The following is a 23,479-nucleotide window of genomic DNA, read 5'->3' on the forward strand; positions in this document are numbered from 1 at the left end:
CTCCAATTAGAATAGCTAATATTGGCAAGGATGTGGGGAAACTGGAACCCTCCTCCATTGCTGGTGGGAATGTAAAATAGTGCAGCCGCTGTGGAAAACAGTTTGGTGGTGCCTCAAAAAGTTAAGCATAGAACTATCATATGATCCAGCAATCTACTCCTAGGTACACACCCAACAGAAGTGAAAGCAGGAATGCAAACAGATACTTGTACACCAGTGTTCATGGCAGCACTATTCACAACAGCCAGAAGGTAGAAACAACCTCAATGTCCATCAACAGATGAATCAATAAACAAAACGTGGTACATACATACAATGGAAAATTAACCATGAAGACAACTGGAGTTCTGATATATGCTACAACATGGATGGACCTTGTAAACATGATGCTGAGTGAGAAGTCAAGTTACAAAAGGACAAGTATTGTATGATCCCACTTAGACGAACTACTAGAACACGCAAATGCATAGAGACCGAAGTTTATTAGTGGTTATTAGGGGTGGGAGGGAGGGAAGGACGAAGTCATTGCTTAGGGGCACTGGGTTTTCTGTTAACCCAAACCAAAACCCGTTGCTGCTGAGTCGACTCCGACTCATAGCCACCCTATAGGATAGAGTAGAACTGTCCCATAGGGTTTCCAAGGAGCGCCTGGTGGATTCAAACTGCCGACCTTTTGGTTAGCAGCTGTAGCTCTTAACCACTGTGCCACCAGGGTTTGAGTTTTCTGTTAAGGCTGACAGAAAAATTTAGAAACGGATAGTGGTAATGGCTATACAACATGACGAACGTAATTAATGTCACTATATTATACACGTAAAAATGGTTGAAATGACAAACGTTTTGTTATATGTATTTCTACCACAATTTAAAAAAAATAGCAGATAATAAATCAGGTTTTCCAAGGGCATCCCTTAATCTAATTAATCCCTCAAATATTTTCCTCAAAATGGCTGGCCCTCTTCATAATCTTACTGCAGAAAAATGAAGGATGCTCAATGCTATCACATAATCCATTCAGAAAAATCATGCCCCCAAAATTCAACAATTCATTTTCAATACTCGATTCATTCTAAGCTCAAATATGTTAGGAATTTTGCCAAGATATGATAAAATACACTGACTTCCATAGATGTTTTTGTTTTTCACGCTTCACCATTGCTGTTTTGGCCCCCATACTGAACAGGCCTTTTCCTGATACCAATTATCCTTGGATAAGAGCACTGATCCTCCAATGGCTTCAGAAGTCCCCACACTGCCTGAGAGACCATAGTGGCCATGTGACCAGACCACACCTTAGACTGGCAGCTACTCTGGGCATACCTGGGAGCGTCCATCAGGAACGGGAGAGCCTGCACACTGCGTGGGGGAGGCAGGCTGGTTACGAGGGTCTGCAGAACCAGGCTGCAGGAAGTCTAATGCCAAAAAGCAGAAAACTGTCTTCCAGGCCCAGGGACCAAGGACTTTCCATGGGAAAGTCCTTTCTATCCGGCTCACTTGATGAAAGGGTTTTTGCCAGGAAGAACTCTGGCTGAGCCCTCGAGCAGGGGGGTGAGGGGGCTTCTTACCAAAACTGCTTGCCAAAGACAACTCCGAAGAGAGTGAGCCCAGGCCAAGCAGTGATACCAGTACAAGACCTAAAGACACTGACGTACGTGTTTCTCCTAGAGACGACCTGGGCAGACCCCCCAACCACTGTGTCCACAGCAACAGGCTCCCCGCATGTGCACAGAGCTTCCTGTCATCCTTCCAGGGCCTCACTTTCAGTGGGAGTGGGCAGCAAAGCATCAACAGAAATCCGAGGAGAGTCTCCTATGAAGACCACTGACCCCAACAGAGGGAAACCGAGACCACACAGAAGAGACACACAGAACTATCCTTACCATCCCACAGGTAAGATAATCTCTGGACACAAGAAACAAAAAGAGGCCACTCTGCACAAACTCAGAGAACAAAATAAAACCGAAACTTCTGGCTATCAAGTCGCTTCTGACTCATAGCGATCCTACAGGACAAAGTAGAACTGCCCACCTTTTGGTTAGCAGCCGAGATCTTAACCACTGCTCCACCAGAGAACAAAATACAATTTTATAAAATTAAAAATATTAGATCAAATCCCATGAAGCCACCAACATTTGACTGTTTCTGAACAACATACACTGCAACTTCATATGGTTTGACCTTAGGAGAGCAGAGATGAAAACCTCACATATGGGTGGTATGATGAAGAAGGGTGGAGGAAAACTCAGAAAACAGAGTGAAAAGACACCAAAGTGGAAAACAGAAGAGAAGAAAATTAGAGGATTAGTCCAGAACGAGAAACCAGAGGGGAGGAAGTTAAGACATAATTCAAGAAAACTCCTCAGAACTGAAGGACACAGATCTCCAGACTCCAAGGGCTTGTGCGAATGCTTGGCATGATGGACAACATGAAATCCCAAGGCTCCTCAGCGAAAATCCCTGAAAACTAGAGCCAAAGAAAACTTCCTGCCAACGTCCAAAGAGAAAATCGATTCACTGAAGGATGAAAATAAAATGGCCATCAACTCTGGAAAGTAGAAGACAGTGGGGCAATGCCCCCCAGTTTCTGGAGAAATGTAGTTCCCACACAAGAATTCTATACTATCAATTAAATGTGAGGTACAACAAACACATTTCAGACATAACAAAGTTTATAGGACGTCACCCACCAAAGTGAAAGAGTAAGCCACCATTGCCCCCACAAAAGATACGGGATCAAGGAGAGCATCCAACACAAAACAGAGGTAAAAGGAACCCCCAGACGGTGGAGGAAGGCAGTCCCAGGATGCCGCTCCTGGAAGAGCAGGAGGGAGGTCTCATACAAAAACTGGTTCGGTATTAGAGAAATGCAAATCTGAACTACAATGAGATACCATCTCACCCCAACAAGGCCAGCATTAATCTAAAAAACACAAAATAATAAATGGTGGAGAGACTGGAACACTTACACCCTGTTGGTGGGAACGTAAATTGGTATGATCACTTCGGAAATCGATTTGGCGCTTCCTTAAAAAGCTAGAAATAGAAGTACCATATAATCCAGCAATCCCACTCCTTAGAATATATCCTAGAGAAATAAGAGCCATCACACGAATAGATATATGCACACCCATGTTCACTGCACTGTTCCCAATAGCAAAAAGATGAAAACAACCTAGGTGACCATCAACGGATGAACAGATAAATTATAGTATATTCACACAATGAATACTATGCAATGATAAAGAACAATGATGAATCCGTGAAACATCTTATAACATGGAGGAATCTGGAAGGTATTATGCTGAGTGAATTTAGTCAGTCGCAAAAGGACAAATATTGTATAAGACCACTATTATAAGAACTCAAGAAAAGGTTTAAACACAGAAGAAATCATTCTTTGACGGTTACGAAGGTAGGGAGGGAGGGAGAGGTGTATTCACTAACATAGATAGTAGACAAGAATTATCTTAGATGAAGGGAAGGACAACACACAATACAGGGGAAGTCAGCACAACTGGACTAAACCAAAGCTAAGAAGTTTCCTGAATACAACCAAATACTTTGAGGGACAGAGTCGTAGGGGTGGAGGTCTGGGAACCATGGTTTCAGGGGACATCTAGGTCAACTGGCATAACAAAGTTTATTAAGAAAATGTTCTGCATCCTACTTTGGTGAGTGACGTCTGGGGTCTTAAAAGCTAGCGAGCGGCCATCTAAGATGCATCAATTGGTCCTAACCCACCTGGAGCAAAGGAGAATGAAGAACACCAAAGACACAAGGAAAACAGTAGCCCAAGAGACAGAAAGGGCCACATAAACCAGAGACTCCATCAGCCTGAGACCAGAAGAACTAGATGGTGCCCGGCTACCACCAATGACCACCCTGACAGGGAACACAACAGAGAGTCCCTGATGGAACAGGAGAAAAGTGAGGTGCAAAACTCAAATTCTAGTAAAAAGACTAGACTTAATGGTTTGGCTGAGACTGGAGGGACCCTGGAAGACATGGCCCCTGGACTGTTAGCTCAAAACTAAAACCATTCCCGAGGCCAACTCTTCAGACAAAGATTAGACTGGACTATAGGACATAAAATACTACTCATGAATAGTGTGCTCTTTAGCTCAAGTAGATACATAGGCAAGTCCTGTCCGGAGGTGAGATGAGAAGGCAGAGAGAGTCAGGAGCTGGTTGAATGGACACAGGAAATCCGGGGTGGAAAGGAGGAGTGTGCTGTCACAGTATAGGGAGAGCAATTAGGGTCACATAACAATGTATGTATAAATTTTTTTTGTAAACTTTCACTTACAGCACAACAATAAAAAAAATAAGACCAAAAAAAAAAAAAAAAAAAAAAAATACCAGATGAGTACCTGCTGAATTTGTATGGGGTGGGGGAGTAGGATTCAACTCTGTTGTATAGTTTGCTCAGAAAACTAAGCAAGCAAAAATCAGGCAATTGTTAACTCTAGGAAACAAAAAATTGCACAAGAAACAGTCATAATACAGTATTTGGCTCAACAACAAAACATTATTTACATGGGCATAGTAAGGTAAATAATAGTAACTTAAAAAAGATTATGACATAATAGAAATTGTAAAGATGAAGAAGAAAGCAAAAGGGGGAACAGGAGATGCAAGAGTATTAAATGTCTGTGGTCTATAATAGCAAATTAATAAATATATAATGTCTAAATAGAAGAAAGAAATGAAGAACAGCAACTTAGGCTTGCTATTTGGAAATATGGAGATAAATACTAGAAGAAAGATCTAGAGAGTTTAAAGTGGTTGCTTCCTCAGCGGGTGAGAATCGTGGGGAAGGGGAAGGCAAGGGATTGCCGTGGGCACCCAATAAATAGTTCTAGAATGAAGTTCAGCCCAGATAACAAAAGTAGACAACTACGGCTCACTTTGTTACTAGTCCAGATCCTTCAACCAATTTCACTGATCCTGAAACGTGTCTATCATCGTTTTCTGAACAGATTATCACTCAACTAGTTACACGGATGGGAGGGAGAAGTAAAAAAACAAAACAAAACAAAAACCTAGAGGAGCCTGGGTATAGAGACATACTCTGATACACTTCACACTTTTAGAAAGAAGGCGGAGATCGTATGTGTTGAGATGAAAAGACAAGCTTGATGGATTATGTGGTAGAAAAAACAAAATGCATGTGGTTATTTACACCCTCTACATCATGGGCCACACCGGGGGAGGGGACTGGTACTGGTATCTCTGCTACACGTAATAACTAAATTAGAATGTAATAAAAGGAATTAATATGCATAAAGTGCTTAGAGAACAGGGCCTAGCACACAGTAAGTGCTCTGGAAGGATTGCCTATTATTACCATTATCTGTTTTTAAATTCCCTACAGCGGGAGGGAAGAAGACAGTTCCTTCTGCGCATGCTGGGAGAGTCCAGTTGCACCAAGATGCCCTCTAATCCTTCTCTGAGGGGCAAGCCCCTCTCAATCCAAGACCACTAGGGCCTTGGGCAGCTGTCGCTGGTCACACCTCACTCCAGCACGGCTCTCTGCTCTTTCACGGGGTGGGGACAGCCCTCGCCACCAAGACTTCATGAGGAGGGCAGCCTCCCAGGGACCTAGCTACAGAACGCTCTCCTGCCATCCAAACCTCCCATGACGCGGCGTGGCTCGCAGAACAGTGTCAGTCAGACATAAGCATGGGATTCAAAAAGTAGCAAATGACTAAACATGTGAACCCTGATGAAGCACAACATCATGATTTGACTGCATCAAAATGTAATTAAGTTAGGTAAGGGTGTCCTTTATTACTTGGTAATTTCTGGAAAAAATATCTAAGTTTCTCTGTTTGCCTTATCGAAATCTCACACACCCAATCCAGACCTCCCTAAGCTAGCCGACCGGAATGCTGCCTGTGCCCAACCCACCGTGCACTGTGCCCCAAGCTCTTAATGCCCCCTGCAGACCTTCAGCAAGCGGAGGGTGTGGGGATTCTGAAGAGTGTGTGACAGAAGCAAAGCAACGCTGGAAGGAACTGGGATTTTCTTTTTCCCTCCAACAACAGTCGCCCTGACATCTCGGGTCAGGGGTGCACCCATAAGCCACTACAAGGGCCGATGCCACATCATTCAAGCCCGCACAAACTGTCCTTGCGTCCTGTCCCCACCCCCCGCGTGGCCATCAGGCGCCAGCTCACTCACTGCCACCTCAGGAAGCCTTCCTTGCCCCTCATTTTGGGTCAGGAACCAGTTATGTGTCCTCACGCTGCCAGCACGACCTTTTCGTAGCAGCCATTACAAATCCAACAGTAACTTATTACTTGTCTGATGTAGGCCGGGCTGCGCGGCTGTCTGGCTCACTGGTCTCTCCCAGCACTGAACACTGTCCAGAGCACAACGGCCACTCGCCTCCATCAAGTGCAAAGCACCCCCCCACCCCCGGGTAGCTGGACAGAGCAGGCAGGCGGCCCCCACTCACCTGACAGGTTGATTTCTGTTAAGGAGTCTCGGGTGGTGGTGCCCACGGCGGTGAGCAGGTTGATGGACTGGTCGGTGACATGGTTACAGTAACTGAGGTGGAGCTTGGAGAGCAGGGGCATGTGGCGGATGATGAGCCGCAAAGAGGCATCCGTGATGTCCAGGCCCGCGAGGCGCAGCTCCACGATGTTCCGCAGCTTGCTCCGATTGTCCATCTGACCTGGTAGTACAAGAGGGGGAGGGGCAACACGTCACCCTGACCAGGGAGATGTGTTTACGCAGACATGACCCTCAAAAGACCTACCGGCCAGAAGTAACACCTGAATTACGTTTAGCCATAAAGTGTTCCCCAGAAATCGGAATTAGTTCCAACATTCAAAAATCAGAAGGTTTTTAGGTTTCCTGAGTCTCTGAGTTAACAAGGGGTTAAAGTGTTCAGATGTTAACCATCCAGGGGTGCCTTGGAAAAAAGGCCTGGTGATCTACTTCTGAAAAGTCAGAACCATCAAAAACCCTATGAAGTCAACTCGGTGGCAACCAGTAGAGTCCCTTGAAAAATCCGAAGATTGAGAAACACTGAGCCCCCAATGGAAGGAGGAAGGGCCTGGTGTCTCCGGGTTACCCCGCTCGCTCACTGAAGCTGTTGGCGAGGAGTGACAGTCCCAGCATTCAACCTAGGAGGGCTCCGTCATCCTGTGAGCCCCGTCCAGCCATGCTGACCTCAGGGCCTGCAGAACCTGGTGTGTGCAGAGTAGGGTCTCGGGGTAGTCAGAGGAGCCTGCACTAACGGACCCCCCAGAGCCCGAGGCTGACTGAGAACACAGCAGCCTGCACTCATCCCTGCGTCCTTGGGAGAAGAGACTAGTCAAGGACCTCGAGGCCGGGGAAGGCTCGAGTATGCACGCGCCAGATGGAGTCTGTGGTCAGATCAACCCACACTGCCTGGCACACCTCCCCTGCATGATCCCTGGGGCCTGGCCCCGCTGGGCAACTCACCTGGCCTGTTATCCGTGGGAGGGGACAGGAGATCTCGCATCTGCGTGTCCTTGAGTCCTTCCACCCACTGGACATCCAGGGTCCGGAGCAGTGGACAGCTGGAGCTGCAGAGGGCCGAGACTGCGATCCACGAGCAGCCAGACAGCACCAAGTCTCGGAGCCCTGGGTGACAGGGAGGGGGTGGCAGGTCAGGCACTGCCCCCTGGCCTCAGCCCCAAGTGGCTCATTTGGGGTTCGGCCCAGGGCTCACCAGGAAGCCGGTTGATGAGCCAGCTCAGCTGCTTCTTGGAGATGTTTGTCCAGCTGAGGTCCAGGGAGACAGGCTGGCGCCGGATGATGCCACTCAGCATCAGGGGTGTGATGGACTTGCAGTGGTTCAGGTCGATGCGGGTCCACAACCGCTTATCGCAGCACCTGGGCCAGCCGGCCGGAGGGGGCTGTCAGGTGTGGGGCGCACCTGAGCCCCCGTATGGCTGTAGTAACTCTCCCGCACCCACCAAGCTCGGCCCTCCAACCCCTCCTCTGCCACCACAGGCTCCTGTGGGGGCGGCAGTGAAGTCCTCATCGAGCTGTACTGTGTGCTCACTGGGCCTCTATGTGCCATATCACAAAACCACCCTGTAAGGGAGACATCACCTCGTGTTCACAGATGAGGTTACATAACCTAACCAAGGCCAGAAAGCTAATAGATATCGGAGCTGGGATTACATCGATAGCAGGAGGCCCTGCTCCTAACCTAGCTAACTGTAACACAGGGCTCGTCTGGGCCTGACCGCAGCTTCTAAGGAGCCAAGTCCGTAAAGGCAGGAGGTGGCCATCCTCTCACAAAACCAGTCTGGAGTGACCGCCGTGGCCACCTGGGGCTCTTTGTGGAGGATAATAAAGGTGTCATGAGGCCAGTGGAGGCGGCCACGAGTGACACGTTATGTCTACCATGGCTACAGGGGTGACATGTGGGGACACACGTGCCACACAGTCTAAGCCTTGAACCCAGAGCCCCGACCTAGGCCAGCCCACGTGTGCCAGCACAGCCGACACCCTGCTCACCAGCGGTTCCAGGTCCTGCAGACCCGCATGCAGACACACAGGTCTGGGTGGCTGAGGTAGCTGAAGACGGCCATCCACACCTCCCTATGCATGACGTGGGCTGCTCCGTCATCCAGGGGCAGTGAGTCAGGTGGGGGGCTGATGGGGGGCGGCCGGATCACATGCCGCTCCATCTGGATGCACTTGGGTGGGGACACGGAGGGCGGGGGCCGGGAGATGACGCGGGGCGGGCTCCGCAGGCCTGAGCCCAGCTGGTGCCGCAACTCCCGGGGTGTGCCATTGAGGCCCTTGCTGAAGCGGTGGGGGCGCTCACAGAAGCCCAGGGGCCGCTTGGGCTCCTCGTTCTCACTCTCGGGCTCCGACTTGATGGGCTGGTGGTTCTCATTGGCCAGGCTGTTCTCTGTCTTCTGGATCTCTTGGTTGAGCTCCTTGCTCAGCTCCTTGCTCAGCTCCTTGTTGGGAAGCCGCCGTTTTCGGCGCATCTTCACCTTCTTCTTCTCCTCAGGGCCCTCTGCGCCCTCAGTGCTGGGCCCAGCCGTGGGTGAGCTAGAGCGCGAGTGGTCACTCTCCCTAGACTTGGGGGGCGCCTCGGGCAGGTCATCCTCCGGCTCTTGCTTGAAGCGCCGGAGCGGCTTGTTGGCTAGAGCCATCCGGTCCTCTGCGTTCTTCCAGGACCGCCGCTGTGGGGAAGAGGTAGGCGGTGAGCCCCTCAGGCTCAGGGCTGTGCCCACCCAGGGCCTCCTGACCCTCTGCCATAGGACCTAGGGCTCAGGGAGGGGAAGGGGAGACAGTACCTTTTTCCTGAAAAGCTTATCTTCTTTGCCAGATTTTAGCTGTCACAGGAAAGAAAGGATGCAGAGCTTGCTCCCAGGGTTCATGGAGTCTGGTCCCCTGTACACCCAACCCACCATGAGTGCCCAGTCTCAACAGTAGGAACAGGAGGGAAGCCTTCTCCACAGAGCCCCCTCCCTCACATCTGACTATCAGATTGGGGGGCTGGCTGCTAGCCTCAAGGAAGAGGCTGGAAAGTCGGAGTATGGTTGAGCTGGTCCCACCCTACTGACCTCCCACCCCAGCAGACCCAGAGATCTGGAGTCTCCCATTTCCATCGCATTTGGCTCTGAAGCAGGTTCCAGAGCCTTCAGGCATTCCCAGTCAAACCTTAATGGCTAGACCACTGGGAGAAGAAACTCCAGGCGCCACCTGGTGGCTGACGATGGAAAAGACTGGTGGGCAGAGCAGGGCTGGCCAGGTCCTGAGGTACCCTAGATCACAGGGTTTCCCATGGGCAGCTTCAGCTTCCGATCCCAACCGACCCAGCACCCATCACACAGAGAGCTTCCCAGGCCCCACGCCAGAACCAGCCTCAGAAAGCCGGGCCTGAAGCCTGGGAACCCTCGGTGAACAGGTGCCTCAGGAGAGTCTGCCGCCAGGGGTTCGCGGCCCAATGAGGGGACACAGCCAGGGACTCGTGAGTCCTCAGGGCTCAGGAGGGTGGGGCACGTGGGAGCACCTGCTGCTGGAAGTAAGTGAGACTGGATCTCCACCAGGGGCTGAGGCTGCTGCCTAGAGGGGGCCTCGGCGAAAGGTGAGAGGAGGAACCGGGGGACGTTGGAAGCGTCGAGGCCTAAAGGGGGCGGGAAGAGGAGTGACTTGCTGATTGTCCCCTCCTGTCATCTGGGCCGGGCTCTCGGGATGTATGTGACCTGCTCAGGGCAGCATGAGGCCAGGATCCCGAGTTCTGCCCGCTGCCGCCCCTGCCACCATCCCCGCACCCCAGGACCAGCCAACACCAAACCCTCCTGTCCCAGCCCCTCTTAATCCATACTCGCTTGCGTCCACTCAGCTCCTGGGGCTTCTCGTATTTCCGCTTCCTCCTCAGGTGCACGTCGTCAGACTTTCGGCGCAGGATGCCATCTGGGGGCACCTTCTTAGGGTGCTCGTCCGACCTGCGTCGGGGCGCCTCCTCACACTCACTCCTCCGCTTGGCAGGCTCCTGCCCTTCCTTGTTGTCCCGGTTCATCTTCTGCTCCTTGAGCAGGGAGCCGGGCAGGTTTGAGGCGTACTTAAAGCCTGGGCCACGCTTTTGCTTGTAGGCCAAAAAGAAAGAAGGAACAAACCAACTGTATATCTTTGGACCTGCCCCCTGCCGCACCCGGAATCTGCCGCCCCCACCAGCCCAACAGCCTGGTACAGGCCAAGGCCCGCCTTCCCACTGACCCCGGGACCTGGAGCCCAGCACTCACTTTCCCGGTCTTGCCAGCATGGTTGCACTTTGGACACTCCCAGCAGTTTGGAAGCTCATCATTGACCACACCCTCTGACTCCTTAATCTGCAAAGGACACACAGGAAGTCAGCAAGCTGGCAGGGTGGTGAGGGAGCCCTGGCTTCATGGGCATGCAGGTCTCTGTGAGGCCCCATCAGCCAGAAACAGCCAACACTCCCTCCCAAATGCCACCTTCATGTCCCTGTTAGCCAAAAAAAACAAGAGTGGTGTAGAGCTGGGCAGGACGAGGGGCTCTGGAGTCAGACCGGGGTTCAGACCCTGATTTTTTACCTCACTTGCTCTGCGATTCTAGGCAAATCCCTTGGTCACCTGGCTCACTGGGGGGTCGTGAGGGCAGGGCCAGGCGCAGACAGCATGCAGCACACTGCTCAGTCAGACGTGGAGATCACTGTGGCCACACCCACCCTGACTCTCTTAAGGCACGCACATCCATACTGGCTCTAATGCAGGTAAAACAGCCAGGTGCAATGCTGTGTCCCTGCGACAGAAGGCCCAGCCCAGAGGTGTCATCCCCAAACTGTGGAACCCACTGCCTAGGAAAGACAGTTCCAGCCCAGAGGTCACCAGAAGGTGAAGAAGGGAACCCTGCCCTGGGCACACCAAGGGAACAGGTTCCCAGCACAAAGGAACAGGAATGCAGCCACCTGTTGTTTTAAGACCTGCCCTCCCCTGGCTCAGGCGCCTGTTCTCCCAGAAGCCCCAAGGCAGGACACCAGCGAGCAGCCCCACCACCTGAGTCTCTCCCTCTGGCCCAGTTTTTGAGTGCAAGACACAGCACTCTCTGTCTTTGGACACTCTCTGCAGTCAGGGTACTGGCAGCTAGGTGTGTATACATGTTCATCCCCTCACAGACGTGGGTAGAAGCTCTGAGCTACTCCAGACCCTTCTTGCCCTGGATTCATCAAGACACACGGAATCCCCCAGACTCAGGGGTCCTCCTGGAACTCACCAAGCTACCTGAAGTCCCCATCCCCTCACCAGCAGTCTCCAGGGAGGGAACCTAAGACCCTCCCCAGCATCAGCACCACCGGAGGCCCAGGGGTGAGGTGAGGGTGGGGCGTGTGGAGCAGCACAGCCAGACCCCCCGGGGACCACTCACCTTCAGGCATCCAGGGTGGATGATCTCATTGCAGATGGAGCACTCCATGAGCATGAGGTTGAACTTGCCTTCCTCCTCTTCCACTGTGTCTTCCTTCCCAGCCTCGCCACACACAAGGCACACGGCGGTGTGGGGCAGCACAGGCTGGAGGGCATGGGGCAAAGTCAGCATGTAGCAGGGAACAGACTACTCGGAGTGCAGGCCCAGGGGGAGAACTGCTCTCCTCAGGCCGGCCAGAGGACGCCAGAGAAGTGGCTGAAGCACTAATATCCACCCATTAATTTACCCAACCATTCATTTGTGTACTTCCTGGGCCACTACCTCTTGTGCCAGGTTCTACTCTTAAGTGCTAGGGATATAGCAATAAACTAGCCAGATCCATATCTCTGCCATCCTGAGCATGCACTTCAGTGGAGGGAAACAGAGACAGACAAATGAAGGACAGCACACCAGCTACTAGTATCACAGCATTGTATGTGGGATGGTGATAAGGGACATGGAGAAAAATAAAGCTGGGAGGGCCAGGGATGAGGAGTGGGAAGGAGGTTCATTGTGAATTGGGTTCAGGGACAGCCTCACTCAGGTGACGTGGAAGGAGGCAGGGAGTGACCTAGGCCCAGATCCAGGTAGGGCATAGGGTGCGCCTCAGAGGGAACCCCCAAACCAGCAGGTGTTAAGATACAGTCCATGGGCCCTTAGGGGTCCCCAAGACCTCTTCAGGGAGGTCGGTGAGGTCACAACTATCTCTAGAATAATACTAAGCCGTCCTCTACCTTATTCACTGTGTCAATACCTGCCCTCTGGTGCAGAGCCAGACACCGTGGCAACTTAGCACGAACCAAGGCCACGGCACCTAACCGACTAGTCATCACAGGATTATTGCCACATACCCAAAAAGTTGTATTTCACTTAAGAATGTCTCTGATTAAACAGTAAAACCTACTGTTTATTACACTCTCAACCCTCGAGTACACATTCTTTCACCATTCTGTGCAACAAAATAAAAGCATGTGTAAAGGACTGCCGCTGACGGACGACAGAAAAGCACCAGTGTGACTCGGCAGTGAGCTGAACAGCCACTTTCTTCAAAGAACAACATTTTTACTCAGAAGAATGGCTGGTAGAAAAACCATGGTTACATAAACATAGAATTACCATGTGACGCAGAAATTCCACTCCTAGGTATATATCCAAGAGCACTGAAGGCAGGAACTCAAAAGAATACTTGTACACCAATGTTCATTGCAGCACTGCTCACAACAGTCAAAAGGTGGAAACCACCAAGGGCCCATCAACAGATGAATGGATAAACAAAAAGTGGCACGTACACACAATGGAATATTACTCAGTCATGAAGAGAAATGATGTTCTAACACATGCTATGGATGAACCTTGCAAACAGTACGCTAAGTAAAAGAAGTCAAATGTAAAAGGACAAATATTGTATGATCCTACTTAATGTAAAATATCTAGAATAAACAAATGCATAGAGACCAAAGTTTATCAGTGGTCACAGGGATGAGGGGGAGATGGGGAGGTACTGCTTACAGTGTACCGAGCTTCTGTCAAGGGTGATGAGAAAACTGGCAAACAGACAGCGGGGATGGCTGCACAACACAGCAAGTGTGATTAGTGTCGCTGAATTGTACACGTAAAAATGTTTGAAATGGCAACCGTTTTGTTACATATATTTCACCACAATAATTTTTTTTTTTTTTTTTTTAATTCAAGTCCCATAAGGAAAAAACAAAAAACAACCCATGGTTATGGAAACCTGAGTATTGGGCAGATATTTTCTTAAAGACGAAAGAAGTGAGCCTGTTGCTTCTAGAAAAACAACTGACAGCATTTGCTACAAATGATAAAATTTAAGTTTTTAGAAGAATTAGAATTTTGGAAAACTTACATTAGTCAATACAAACTGGACAGCTCCCCAATGCTTAAAGATTTTTTTCTGATGAGATTAGTGAAAATATTAACAAATGTGATTTTTTGGATGATATCTGACGTGCCAATATTTGGAAAATCTGCCTAATTCGTGTGAGCCAATATTTTCCAAACGATCAATGTGTGAGGTTACAACTCATGCATGAGCAAATGAGCTATTCAAAGGGCAGACAAGAGGAATGGATTTTAATGTAACAGTACAGAAAGTTCACTGATAACAGTTTCAGATTCTGTGTTGCAACTAACCTTTAAGAAACCGCTACCTGTTGAGTTCCAGTGGAGCATCAGAACTATCCAGTTACCTGAAAAGGCTATTAAAACACTCCTCTTTTTCCCACCTATACACTGGTGGAAGGCCAAACTTTCCTCATACATTTCCACCAAAACAACTTATTACAACAGATTGAATATGTAAGCAGATATGAAAACCTAGCTTTATTCTAATGAACCAAACATAAAACAGATTTATAAAAATATAAAACATCATTCTTTCTTACTAATTTTTTTTTTAAAAACTCTTCCATAGAAACACATTATTTATACTAATATGTAGCAGGTTTTTTGTTATTTTAAAAAAATGAACTGAAAATACCTCTTACATTTCTCAGTTTTAATTTCTAATACGGTAAATATCAATAAATATAACCCACATAAAAAAAGTTCTTTGGGGTCCTCATAATTTTTAAGAGCATAAAGGGGTCCTGAAACCACAGGTCTGAGAACTGAGGCACTAGACTGACTATAAGCCCCTTGAGGACAGGGCCCAGGTCAGACTTATCCTCGCCCTGCCCCTAGTATATGCCCTGCCTCCCAGCACCTATTACAGTCCCCAGTAAGACCTGGCGATCTACTTCTGAAAAAAAGCAGCCAACGAAAACCCTACGGATCACAATGGTTCAACTGGACCAACAACTGCATGGGGTTGCCAAGAGTCAAGGACTGACTTGACAGTAGCTAAACACAGAATGAGCACACAGTCAGTTCTTGTTGAACTGCTTCAGGGGAGCTTCAAATAAGCTGGGGTATCCATTCTACTGGTAAATGGAAAAGACTCCATAAAATGGCACAAAAATTTGAATTCAAATGCACAGAACACTAAAGGTAAAAGACATCATCCACTCAACAGATACCCAACGAACATCTGAAAAGCATGAAACAAGGCACCAAGAAGGACATAGCAAAGAGGAAGACAGCCGCTCCCCGCGAGGTATTTGGGAAGACAAAGGCACAACTCTCTAAAACCCAAGGAAAACCTGGAAGCATCAGGTTCAAGTGTTACAAGAATCAGAAGCAGCAGAGACTGATTTCTGGAGGACTCAGGCGACAGGGAATCTGGGCTCTAACAGAGACAGAGAAATGGGCAGTGGGAAGGCAGAAGGGACCTCCAAGAGTAGACAGCAACATGACCAGGGCAGGGAAGAGAGCACGGGATGCAGCAGCAGTGGGGAGAGGCTGGGGTGTGGCAGGCAGGGGCACCAGGTGGGTAAGGTAATGATTCTGAAACAGGTGGCATGATGAGAGGGAGAAGCAGAGCAGAGGCTACTGCAGAGATCCACGGGGAAAACCCAGGCCTGGGCTCTGGAGAAGCTGGCACTGGATAGTGGAAGGGGAGGAAGTCTATGGAGGAGCCGCACAGACCACGAGAAGCAAAAGGAGGGCTCGGCTGCTTATGGGAAGAGAGAGGCTTTGGCACAGCAAGAGAGAGGGCAGCTGAGTGCAATAAGCCAGGTAAAAAAGGACAAATACTGTATAACCCCACTTATAGGAAATATCTAGAACAGGCAAATGCATAGAGACATGGGGGCAAGGGGAATGGGAGTCACTGAAGGGGTACAGAGTTTGCTTGGGGTGATAAAAGTTTTGGAAATAGACAGTGGTTATGGTCGCACAAAGGAGCCCTGGTGGCGCAGTGGTTAAAATGCTTGGCTGCTAACTAAAACCTCAGTGGTTTTAACCCACCAGCCACACTGCAGGAGAAAGATGCGGCAGCCTGCTTCCATAAAAATTTACAGACTTGGAAACACTATGGGGCAGTTCTACTCTATACTAGAGGGTCACTATCAGTTGGAATCGATACAATAGTAGTCGGTTTGGTTTTACTGTGTTTGTACAACATTGTAAATATAAATAATGTCACTAAACTGCATATTAAAAAATGGTTGAAACTGGAAATTTTAGGTTATATATATTTTGCCACAAACGAAAGGAAAAAAAAAAAATTCTACCAAGGTGGTCAAAAACAAGGAAAATCTAAAACTGTCACAGCCAAGAGAAGCCTAAGGAAACGTGACAACTAAATGAAATTTGGGATCCTAGATGAGATCCTGGAACAGAAATAGAACATCAGGGAAAAACTAAGGTAATGCGAATTAAGTACGGACCTTAGTTAATAATAACGTATTACTACTAGTTGGTAAAAACACTAATATGTTAATAATACAGGAAACTGGGTGCAGGGTATATGGAAACTCTCTGTACTACCACTGCAGTTTTTCTGTAAATCCAGAACTTCTTAAAAAAAAAAAAAAAAGAAAGAGAAGGGCCCAGAAAATGAATACAGATGGGCTTGTGTATGGATGTGTACAATGTGGAAGTGCCCCAACAAAGCAGCAGAACTCGAGGGTGACAGAGCCTGCATCTGGAGGCCACAGCAGAGGTCGGGGAGAGGAGGCCCACACGAACATGAGCTTTCCTCAACCAACACTCACCATGCCCAGCAAGTGACAAGGATGAATGCGACACGGGGAGAGCTGATGCCCAGGACAGCTGGGCTGGGACAGACAATAAAGACCGGCCAGGCAGTCATTACAGCGTCCCACACTCAAGACGGTGATGGCTCAGCTTGACAAAGAAACCGTGGAAGGGAAGAGACAGGGACCACATGGCTCTGGGGAAGGGAAGGAATGTCTCAGAGAACAGCAGGGGGGTGGGGGGTGGGAAGGAGGCCAAAGCGGAAGACAGTCCTGGGTTCACTGCCAAGATGCTAACTTTTAGGTGAGACTGTCTTCAGAACCAACAAGCCCAACAGACAACCTCTCTTAAATCCTGACCAAATCCAATGGCCACATGGACCCCGGGACCCTCCGCACGCACGCGCACACACACACAATTTCATTTTAGGGGGCTCACAAATTCCCTGAAGTCCATGTGAACGGCCTGGGGCACAGGTACCGAGTGAAAACCACACTCCAATCAGTGCGTGTGTGGTGGGAGAAGGAGAAGGGGCCTCGGGCTTGGAGGGATATCAGCAGCCAGGGAGAAGGGCTGGCACTCAGCCATGCCAGACTGGGCCCGTTGAGGAGCTACCCCAGGGCTGAGGAATTCTGCCCCTCCAGCCCAGCCTGCTTTTCCACGGAGCAGGGAGATCACTGCTCCTACATGAGGATTGTTGGGCCCTGGGAGCAGAGCCCTACCGAAGGCAGAGTGTGTGTGTGTGGGACTCTACTGATGTCCATGAGTGGGGGGCACTCATGGGTAAACCGAAGACTGTTCCAAGCTACCAAAGCCAAAGCCTGCGCCCGCACCCCTGACCAGGAGCAAGGCTTGTGGCACTACCCCTGCTGGAGGTGAGGCAGGCTAGAGGGGCTGGGAGGCACCATAAATCACCTCTGCTCTTCTGGGCAGTCCCTCAGGAGGGGCTCTGACCTTCCACCCAGACCTCTGACTTTGAAGACAGAACAGGAAGGAAGGGAGGGCCCCGAATTAAATGTTGGCAATGGGGTCACAGACAGGACAGGCTGCTTGACATCTTTAATGGCAGAGGACTTCAAAGTACGTGGCCATCTCAGGAAGGAAGGAGTTATGAGGCCACTGGAATGTGACGGAAAATGAGCCTGAACACGCGGCAGGGCTGCCCCAATGCTGCATAGAGGGACCTGGGAACAGAACCCGCCCAGATCCCCATCTTCCCAAGGGAGCACCCTCAGATGGTATGCAGTCCCGGAAGGATGAACAACCAGGTCTGATGCAGAGAGGGGTGGTATCTGGAGTCAGAAGTGGCCCACGGTCCTGGAGGGTGGAAGAGCTCCCACCTCCACTCTCAGGGGTGGTCCCCTCCACCCCAGCACTGGGGTATCAGCCACGCACTCACCGCGATGCACTGCCGCATGATGCAGCTCTGCTTCATCCGCCCGGGGCCCCCGAACTTCTTCATGTCCTTGCAGAAGTGGCACTCGCCGCACTCCGTCCGCAGGCAGGCCTCGCACTTGCGGCATCGCGTCCGGCGCCGGCGAGCTCCCGCCGTGGTGCGGTTCGCAGCCAACTTCACTGCGGAGGCCGGGCCCAGCTTCCCCTTGGGCCGACCCACCGCCCGGTTCTGCAAATGAACAGACAGCACTGGTGAAACGGGAGGCTGCAAGGCGGCCAGATCTTATTCCAGGGCATCAGCCCTGCTTCTGACCACAGCATGCCCTGGTGCAAGGCCCTCATGGGCCCCTGTGCCACTCCACGCCACAGGATAAGGCCCCGCTGGCCTCTGGCCTCGCCTGCGGCCAGCCAGGTCGTGCCACTCGAGCTTCCCCAGCTGGCCTCTGCTCCTTCTGTGAGAATGCCAACCCCTCCCACTCCACTGGGCGAGGGCATCATGGCTCAGGACCCAGTCCACACTCTGCTTTCTTCTGGAACCCTTCCCCGTCGCCGTGCACTGGATCCAGGCCCTCCTATGGGTACCCATCACAGCATGTCCGTCGTAATGGTCTGCTCCCTCACTGGTCTTCCCTCTGAGACAGGAGCACAGGAGGGCAGTGACCAGGGCATCTTGTCCACCACTACATCTCTAGATGACTGCCTGGCACATCACCAACCCAGGGAGAATGAGATTTAACTCCAAGGTCCACTGACTTCTGAGACCGTCCCTAAGTGGGCTCCAAACTCCTCGTTCCCTGTGACTCAGGAAGAGCAAAAAGTAGATAAACAGAAAACCAAATACTCATTGCCATTGACTTGATTCTGACTCATGGCAATCCCACGTCATAGAATAGAACTGCTTCGTAGGTTTTTCTTGACCATAATGTTTATGCAAGCAGATCACCAGGCCTTTCTACTGTGGCACTGTTGGGAGGGTTCGAAGCACAACCTTCAGGTCAGTAGTCAAATGCAAGCTGTTTGTGCCACTCAGAGACCTACGTAAACAGAAAACAGTGCTAAATCCTAAACAGTGACCGAAACAGCATAGTTCCTGCCCTGGAACACCTATATCCTGGCCACCAGTCCCAAGCCTCCTGCACACTCAGGATCCGTGGTGGAGCGCCTAGGCTGGCCGCTGGTGGACCTGTCCCCCTAGGTCCCCTGTCCCCCTAGGATCTGAAGCAGAAGGACTAGGATAGTAGAGTTCATCTTGTCTGAAACATCTTTTCTAAAGTTTGCTGAAAAGCAGTTAGTCCCGCTGTCGGGGAGACACAGGACTCACCCCTTGATCTGATCTAATCGACATCTAAGGCTCAGAGCCCTTTTAAGCTCACTGAACCACCTCAGTCACAAGGTTTCAGTCTTTGGTCACACTTGGCTCCCTAAACAAAATCCCATCCAATATCCTTTTGCTAACTCATGTGTCCAGAGGTTACTGCTACTATGCACGGAAACAGTGGAGAGGGTTCTCCTTCCCCTCTCCCACAGCACCCCCAACATCATAAAGGAGAAAAACCATCCACCTGTCTCCCCAGTTAAAGCCTCCCCTCATCAATTCCCTCTACAGTGTGGTGGTCCCTGCAGAGAGCTGGCAAGTTCACACAACAACTGCACGACCCCCTTTGGTGCTGACACCTAAGCTGATTCCTCCCTGGGATTTAGTTCTCCCCACAGCCTGCAGCACCCACAGAAACCGCCAGACCATTGACGGCCAGAGCGCCCACCTTAGGTGCACTGCTGCTCCGGAACTTTGTCCTGCTCAACTTGCTCTGCCCCCAAGAGGAAAGGAGATGCTGGACCCGGCTTCCCTGACCCGCATGTCCTCGCGCCCTCCGCCCCTAGGTTGGCCTCTCCCACAAAGGGACTCCAGACTCAGTCATGTCTGCCCTCGCCTCTGGGGCACCCTAGCCACTGGCCCTACCACGAGGGAGGTGCATGAGGGCAGGCCAGGGCTGAAGGGCCACCTGTGGGCGTGCCGGCACACAGACCAGCTGCCTCAGGAAAAGGGGCTGCTCAACACCAAGTTACTATTCATTCAAGCAGCACAGGGTCTCTCACTAGTCCTATGTGACACTCCTGTGAGGCCTGTGGTGCCCCCTCTAGTCACACACGTTAACAGTCCCACAGCAAACACTAAATGGGATAAATAGGATAGGATGTCACATCATTTCAGACCAGGTTTTGCCACCAAATGAATAGAAACGATCCATTTTTAGAGCTCTTTGGATTTTAGAACGGCACACAGGGACTCTGGACCTGAACACAACAGGTGACCACAGAGCAATGACGAGCACCGAGAGGAGGCAGAGGCAGCAGTGATGACGACGGTGAGGATGGCAGTCATGGCAGGTACTTTGCTGAGTACCTTCAATGTGCAGGCACTGTGCTCATCACATTACATGTGATTTTACCTCATTTCCCCAATAATAGCCCTATGAGATGTATTAATGTTCCCATTTTCCCAATGAGGAAACTGAAGCTACAGACTACATGACTTGCCCCAGGTCACTGAGCCAGCTGAAGATCTGTATACTGCAGGCCACACTCCTAACACTATAAATGACAGCGGATATACCAGAGAAACAGGTGAGGTCCCTACACAGTTCACGGAATTGACCAAATCCCCTGGAAGAGGTTCACATTTAGTGCTTAGGCGCCCTTAGAAGGAAGGGTGCCAACCAAAGGTGCAGAGAAGTACTTCCTCTTCCAGGGAAGTGGAAGGCTGGAAAGCTTCCTTCTCTCTTCCCTGACCATAAGACTTTCTGATTCTACCCCTATAAAGAGCACACGTCCTGTTACCAACTCACTCTTCAAATCCCCGAGCTAACCCCAAGGATCCAGATGAGGCTCAGGGAGATCAGATGAAAACAACCTGAAAAATGGGGAGCGACGTGGGCAGATTCTGAAGCCTCGAGTCAGGCGCAGAGGGAGCAGGCACACAGCAACTGCCACGGAACAAAATCAAAGAGGAAGGGCTGGAACTCCGACCCTCAGAGCAAGAGATACTAAGGTCTAGCTTCTTTGGTGAAGGACTTCAAAAATTCCAGGAGTCCAAGAATGGCTCCCTCCTTCCACTCAGGTATAAATGGCCACTAGCAGCCTCTGACCACAGACAGCAGTGTCTGTGGCAAGCAAAAAGTGGGAGCAACTCCACCAGAGTCATAAAACTCACATGAGACTGTGAAACGATACCACCTTATTGTGCTTTCCAAAGCACTTTTCCAACTTACGGAAAAAACAAATCTGCCTGGATTTCAATAGCAGCTGACATATCCTGCAAAACAACAGATAGCAGCAATGCATCCAAAGGAAAGGTGCAAGAAGCTGCTGCTTCTGAAGACCTCCATTCAGCCCTCTCTACCCAGCTGCCAAATCAAGCTAGAAAACTTTTGCTCCCTGTAGCCTCGCTGTCCAGCCTTTGGAGGAACTGGCCACCAGCTGGCTTGTCAAGAGTGACTTGAGCAACACCTGAAATGCAAGATCCTAATAAAGAATGCCGAGAAAACCAACAGGTAAGAAAAGAACCTTGGAGGTGGCCTCTACTGACAAGTCCAACGAGGATTCTGAAGAAGCCACAAGGTAACCATGTGATGGCAAGACAATGGAAAACAGTGACACACAGAAGACAAAAGGAATAAGAAGGAGGGTGAACAAGCCAGAGCACTCTCATTCTGGCACAAAGCTCCTGTCCAAATCTCTTTTACATGATAACCAAAGGTCTACACACCAAATCTAAATTCCACTCTCTCCTACCTTTGCCCCACTCACTGGTTTTTTTAAGTAAACCAGAATCCCTCTTTGTTAATTTGAGCATAGGAGTTCTTCTCAACAAAGGGAATCATGGCATCCATTGATTTTCACTTACAAACCAGTCTCCCCAACCCCAAGTCCCCTTGTTGAGTTTATCCACCCAGGATCCTCAGCTCCATTTGGTAAAGAAAATATGGGGTCCACACAAAGAAGTTCTAATATTCCAATACCATTTCTCCATCAGCAACTCGTAAGTATCTCCCTTAAAGAGAGCGGTTAATTCATTCATTCCAGACATACTTACTGATTGCTTCCAATAAAACAGATAATGTCCTCTAGAATATTCATGAGGAGAACATCCTCAATCCTTCATCTCTAAATTACTGGGATTAATTTACTAGGATTAACCTAAATAAATGAAAAGACAACTCATGTTCATGGATTGGAAGAATTAATATTGTTAAGATGGCAGTACTCCCCAAAGTGATGTACAGATTCAATGAGATCCCTATCAGAATTCCAGCTGGTTTTTTACAGAAATTGACAAGCTGATCCTAAAATTCATATGGAAATGCAAGGGACCCTGAACAGCCAAAGCGATCTTGAAAAAGACGTTGGAGGACTCACACTTTTCAATTTCAAATTTTGCTACAAAGCTACAGTAAACAAGATAGTGTGGTAGTGGCATAAAGATAAACATACAGATCAATAAAATAAAACTGAAAGTGCAGAAATAAATGATCAATTGATTTCTGACAAGGATGCCAAGACCATTCAGTAGGGAAACCAGTAAAAAACACTCAGCTGCCATCAAGTCGATTTTGACTCATGGCAACCCCATGTATGTGAGAAAGGAACTGTGCCCCACAGGGTTTTCGATGGCTGATTTTTCTGAGGCACCTCTGTGTGGACTCAGAACTCCATACTTCTGGTTAGGGCAGCTAAGCGTGTTAACCATCTGAACAATTCAGAAACTCCTTCCGTGGGGAAAGAATGGTTTTTTTTAACAAACGGTGCTGGGACAACTAAATATCCACACGCAAAAGAATGAAATGGATCCCCATCTCACAATAAATAACAAAAATTAACTCAAAATAAAACAAAGATCTAAACATAAGAGCTAAAACTATAAAACTCTTAGAAGAAAGCATAGGTGTAAATCTTCAGAACCTTGGGTTAGGCAATGGTTTCTGAGATGCGACACCAAAAGCACAAGTGACAAAACAAAAAAGATAAACTGGACTTCATCAAAATTAAAAACTTCTGTGCTTCCAAAGACACTATCAAGAAAGTAAAAAGGCCACAGAATAAGAGAAAATATTTACAAATCATATATGTGATAAGATCTGTACAAAAAACTCTTATAACTCAACAATAAAAAGACAAATAACCCAATTTTAAAAATGGGCAATGGATCTGAATACGTATTTCTACAATGAAGACATATAGATGGCATATAAGCACATGAAAAGATGGTCAACATCCTTAGCCAATAGAGAAAGTAACCTACACTGGAGATTCACTGATTACCCTCCTCACTCACACACCCACCCACCCATCCCAGTGTTTGCTGCTATTACCTGCTGTACAGTCGGTCCTGACTCATAGCGACCTCCTGCACATGGACTAAACGATGCCCAGTCCCCCGCCATTCCCATGATCAGTTGTGGATCGGACTGTTGTAATCCATAGGGTTGGTTTTCATTGGTAATTTTCAGAAGTAGATCACCAGGTCTTTCTTCCTAGTCCATCTTAATCTAGAAGATTC

General features: G+C 49.4%; 1 protein-coding gene across 3 annotated transcripts in view; it reads right to left on the minus strand.

Moving 5' to 3' along the window:
- The window catches only part of KDM2B (lysine demethylase 2B), a 25,332-nt gene extending 2,444 nt beyond the window's left edge, over positions 1–22,888 (minus strand). For 2 of the 3 annotated variants that reach the window (XM_023733827.1, XM_023733826.1), the window contains exons 1-10: positions 17,927–22,888; positions 11,890–12,033; positions 10,749–10,835; positions 10,331–10,600; positions 10,016–10,129; positions 9,297–9,335; positions 8,503–9,182; positions 7,706–7,869; positions 7,456–7,617; positions 6,461–6,679 (exon numbers count right to left, since the gene is read on the minus strand). In XM_023733827.1, the coding sequence (XP_023589595.1) occupies positions 6,461–6,679; positions 7,456–7,617; positions 7,706–7,869; positions 8,503–9,182; positions 9,297–9,335; positions 10,016–10,129; positions 10,331–10,600; positions 10,749–10,835; positions 11,890–12,033; positions 17,927–17,989 (1,942 nt within the window). In that variant the 5' untranslated portion in view covers positions 17,990–22,888. The remainder of the gene's footprint in view (positions 1–6,460; positions 6,680–7,455; positions 7,618–7,705; positions 7,870–8,502; positions 9,183–9,296; positions 9,336–10,015; positions 10,130–10,330; positions 10,601–10,748; positions 10,836–11,889; positions 12,034–17,926) is intronic. The other variant, XM_023733828.1, reaches the window with a different exon arrangement.
- Between the last annotated feature and the right edge of the window lie 591 nt (positions 22,889–23,479).

Source organism: Trichechus manatus, unplaced genomic scaffold, assembly GCF_000243295.1.
Source record: "Trichechus manatus latirostris isolate Lorelei unplaced genomic scaffold, TriManLat1.0 scaffold00061, whole genome shotgun sequence".
Taxonomy (NCBI): domain Eukaryota; kingdom Metazoa; phylum Chordata; class Mammalia; order Sirenia; family Trichechidae; genus Trichechus; species Trichechus manatus.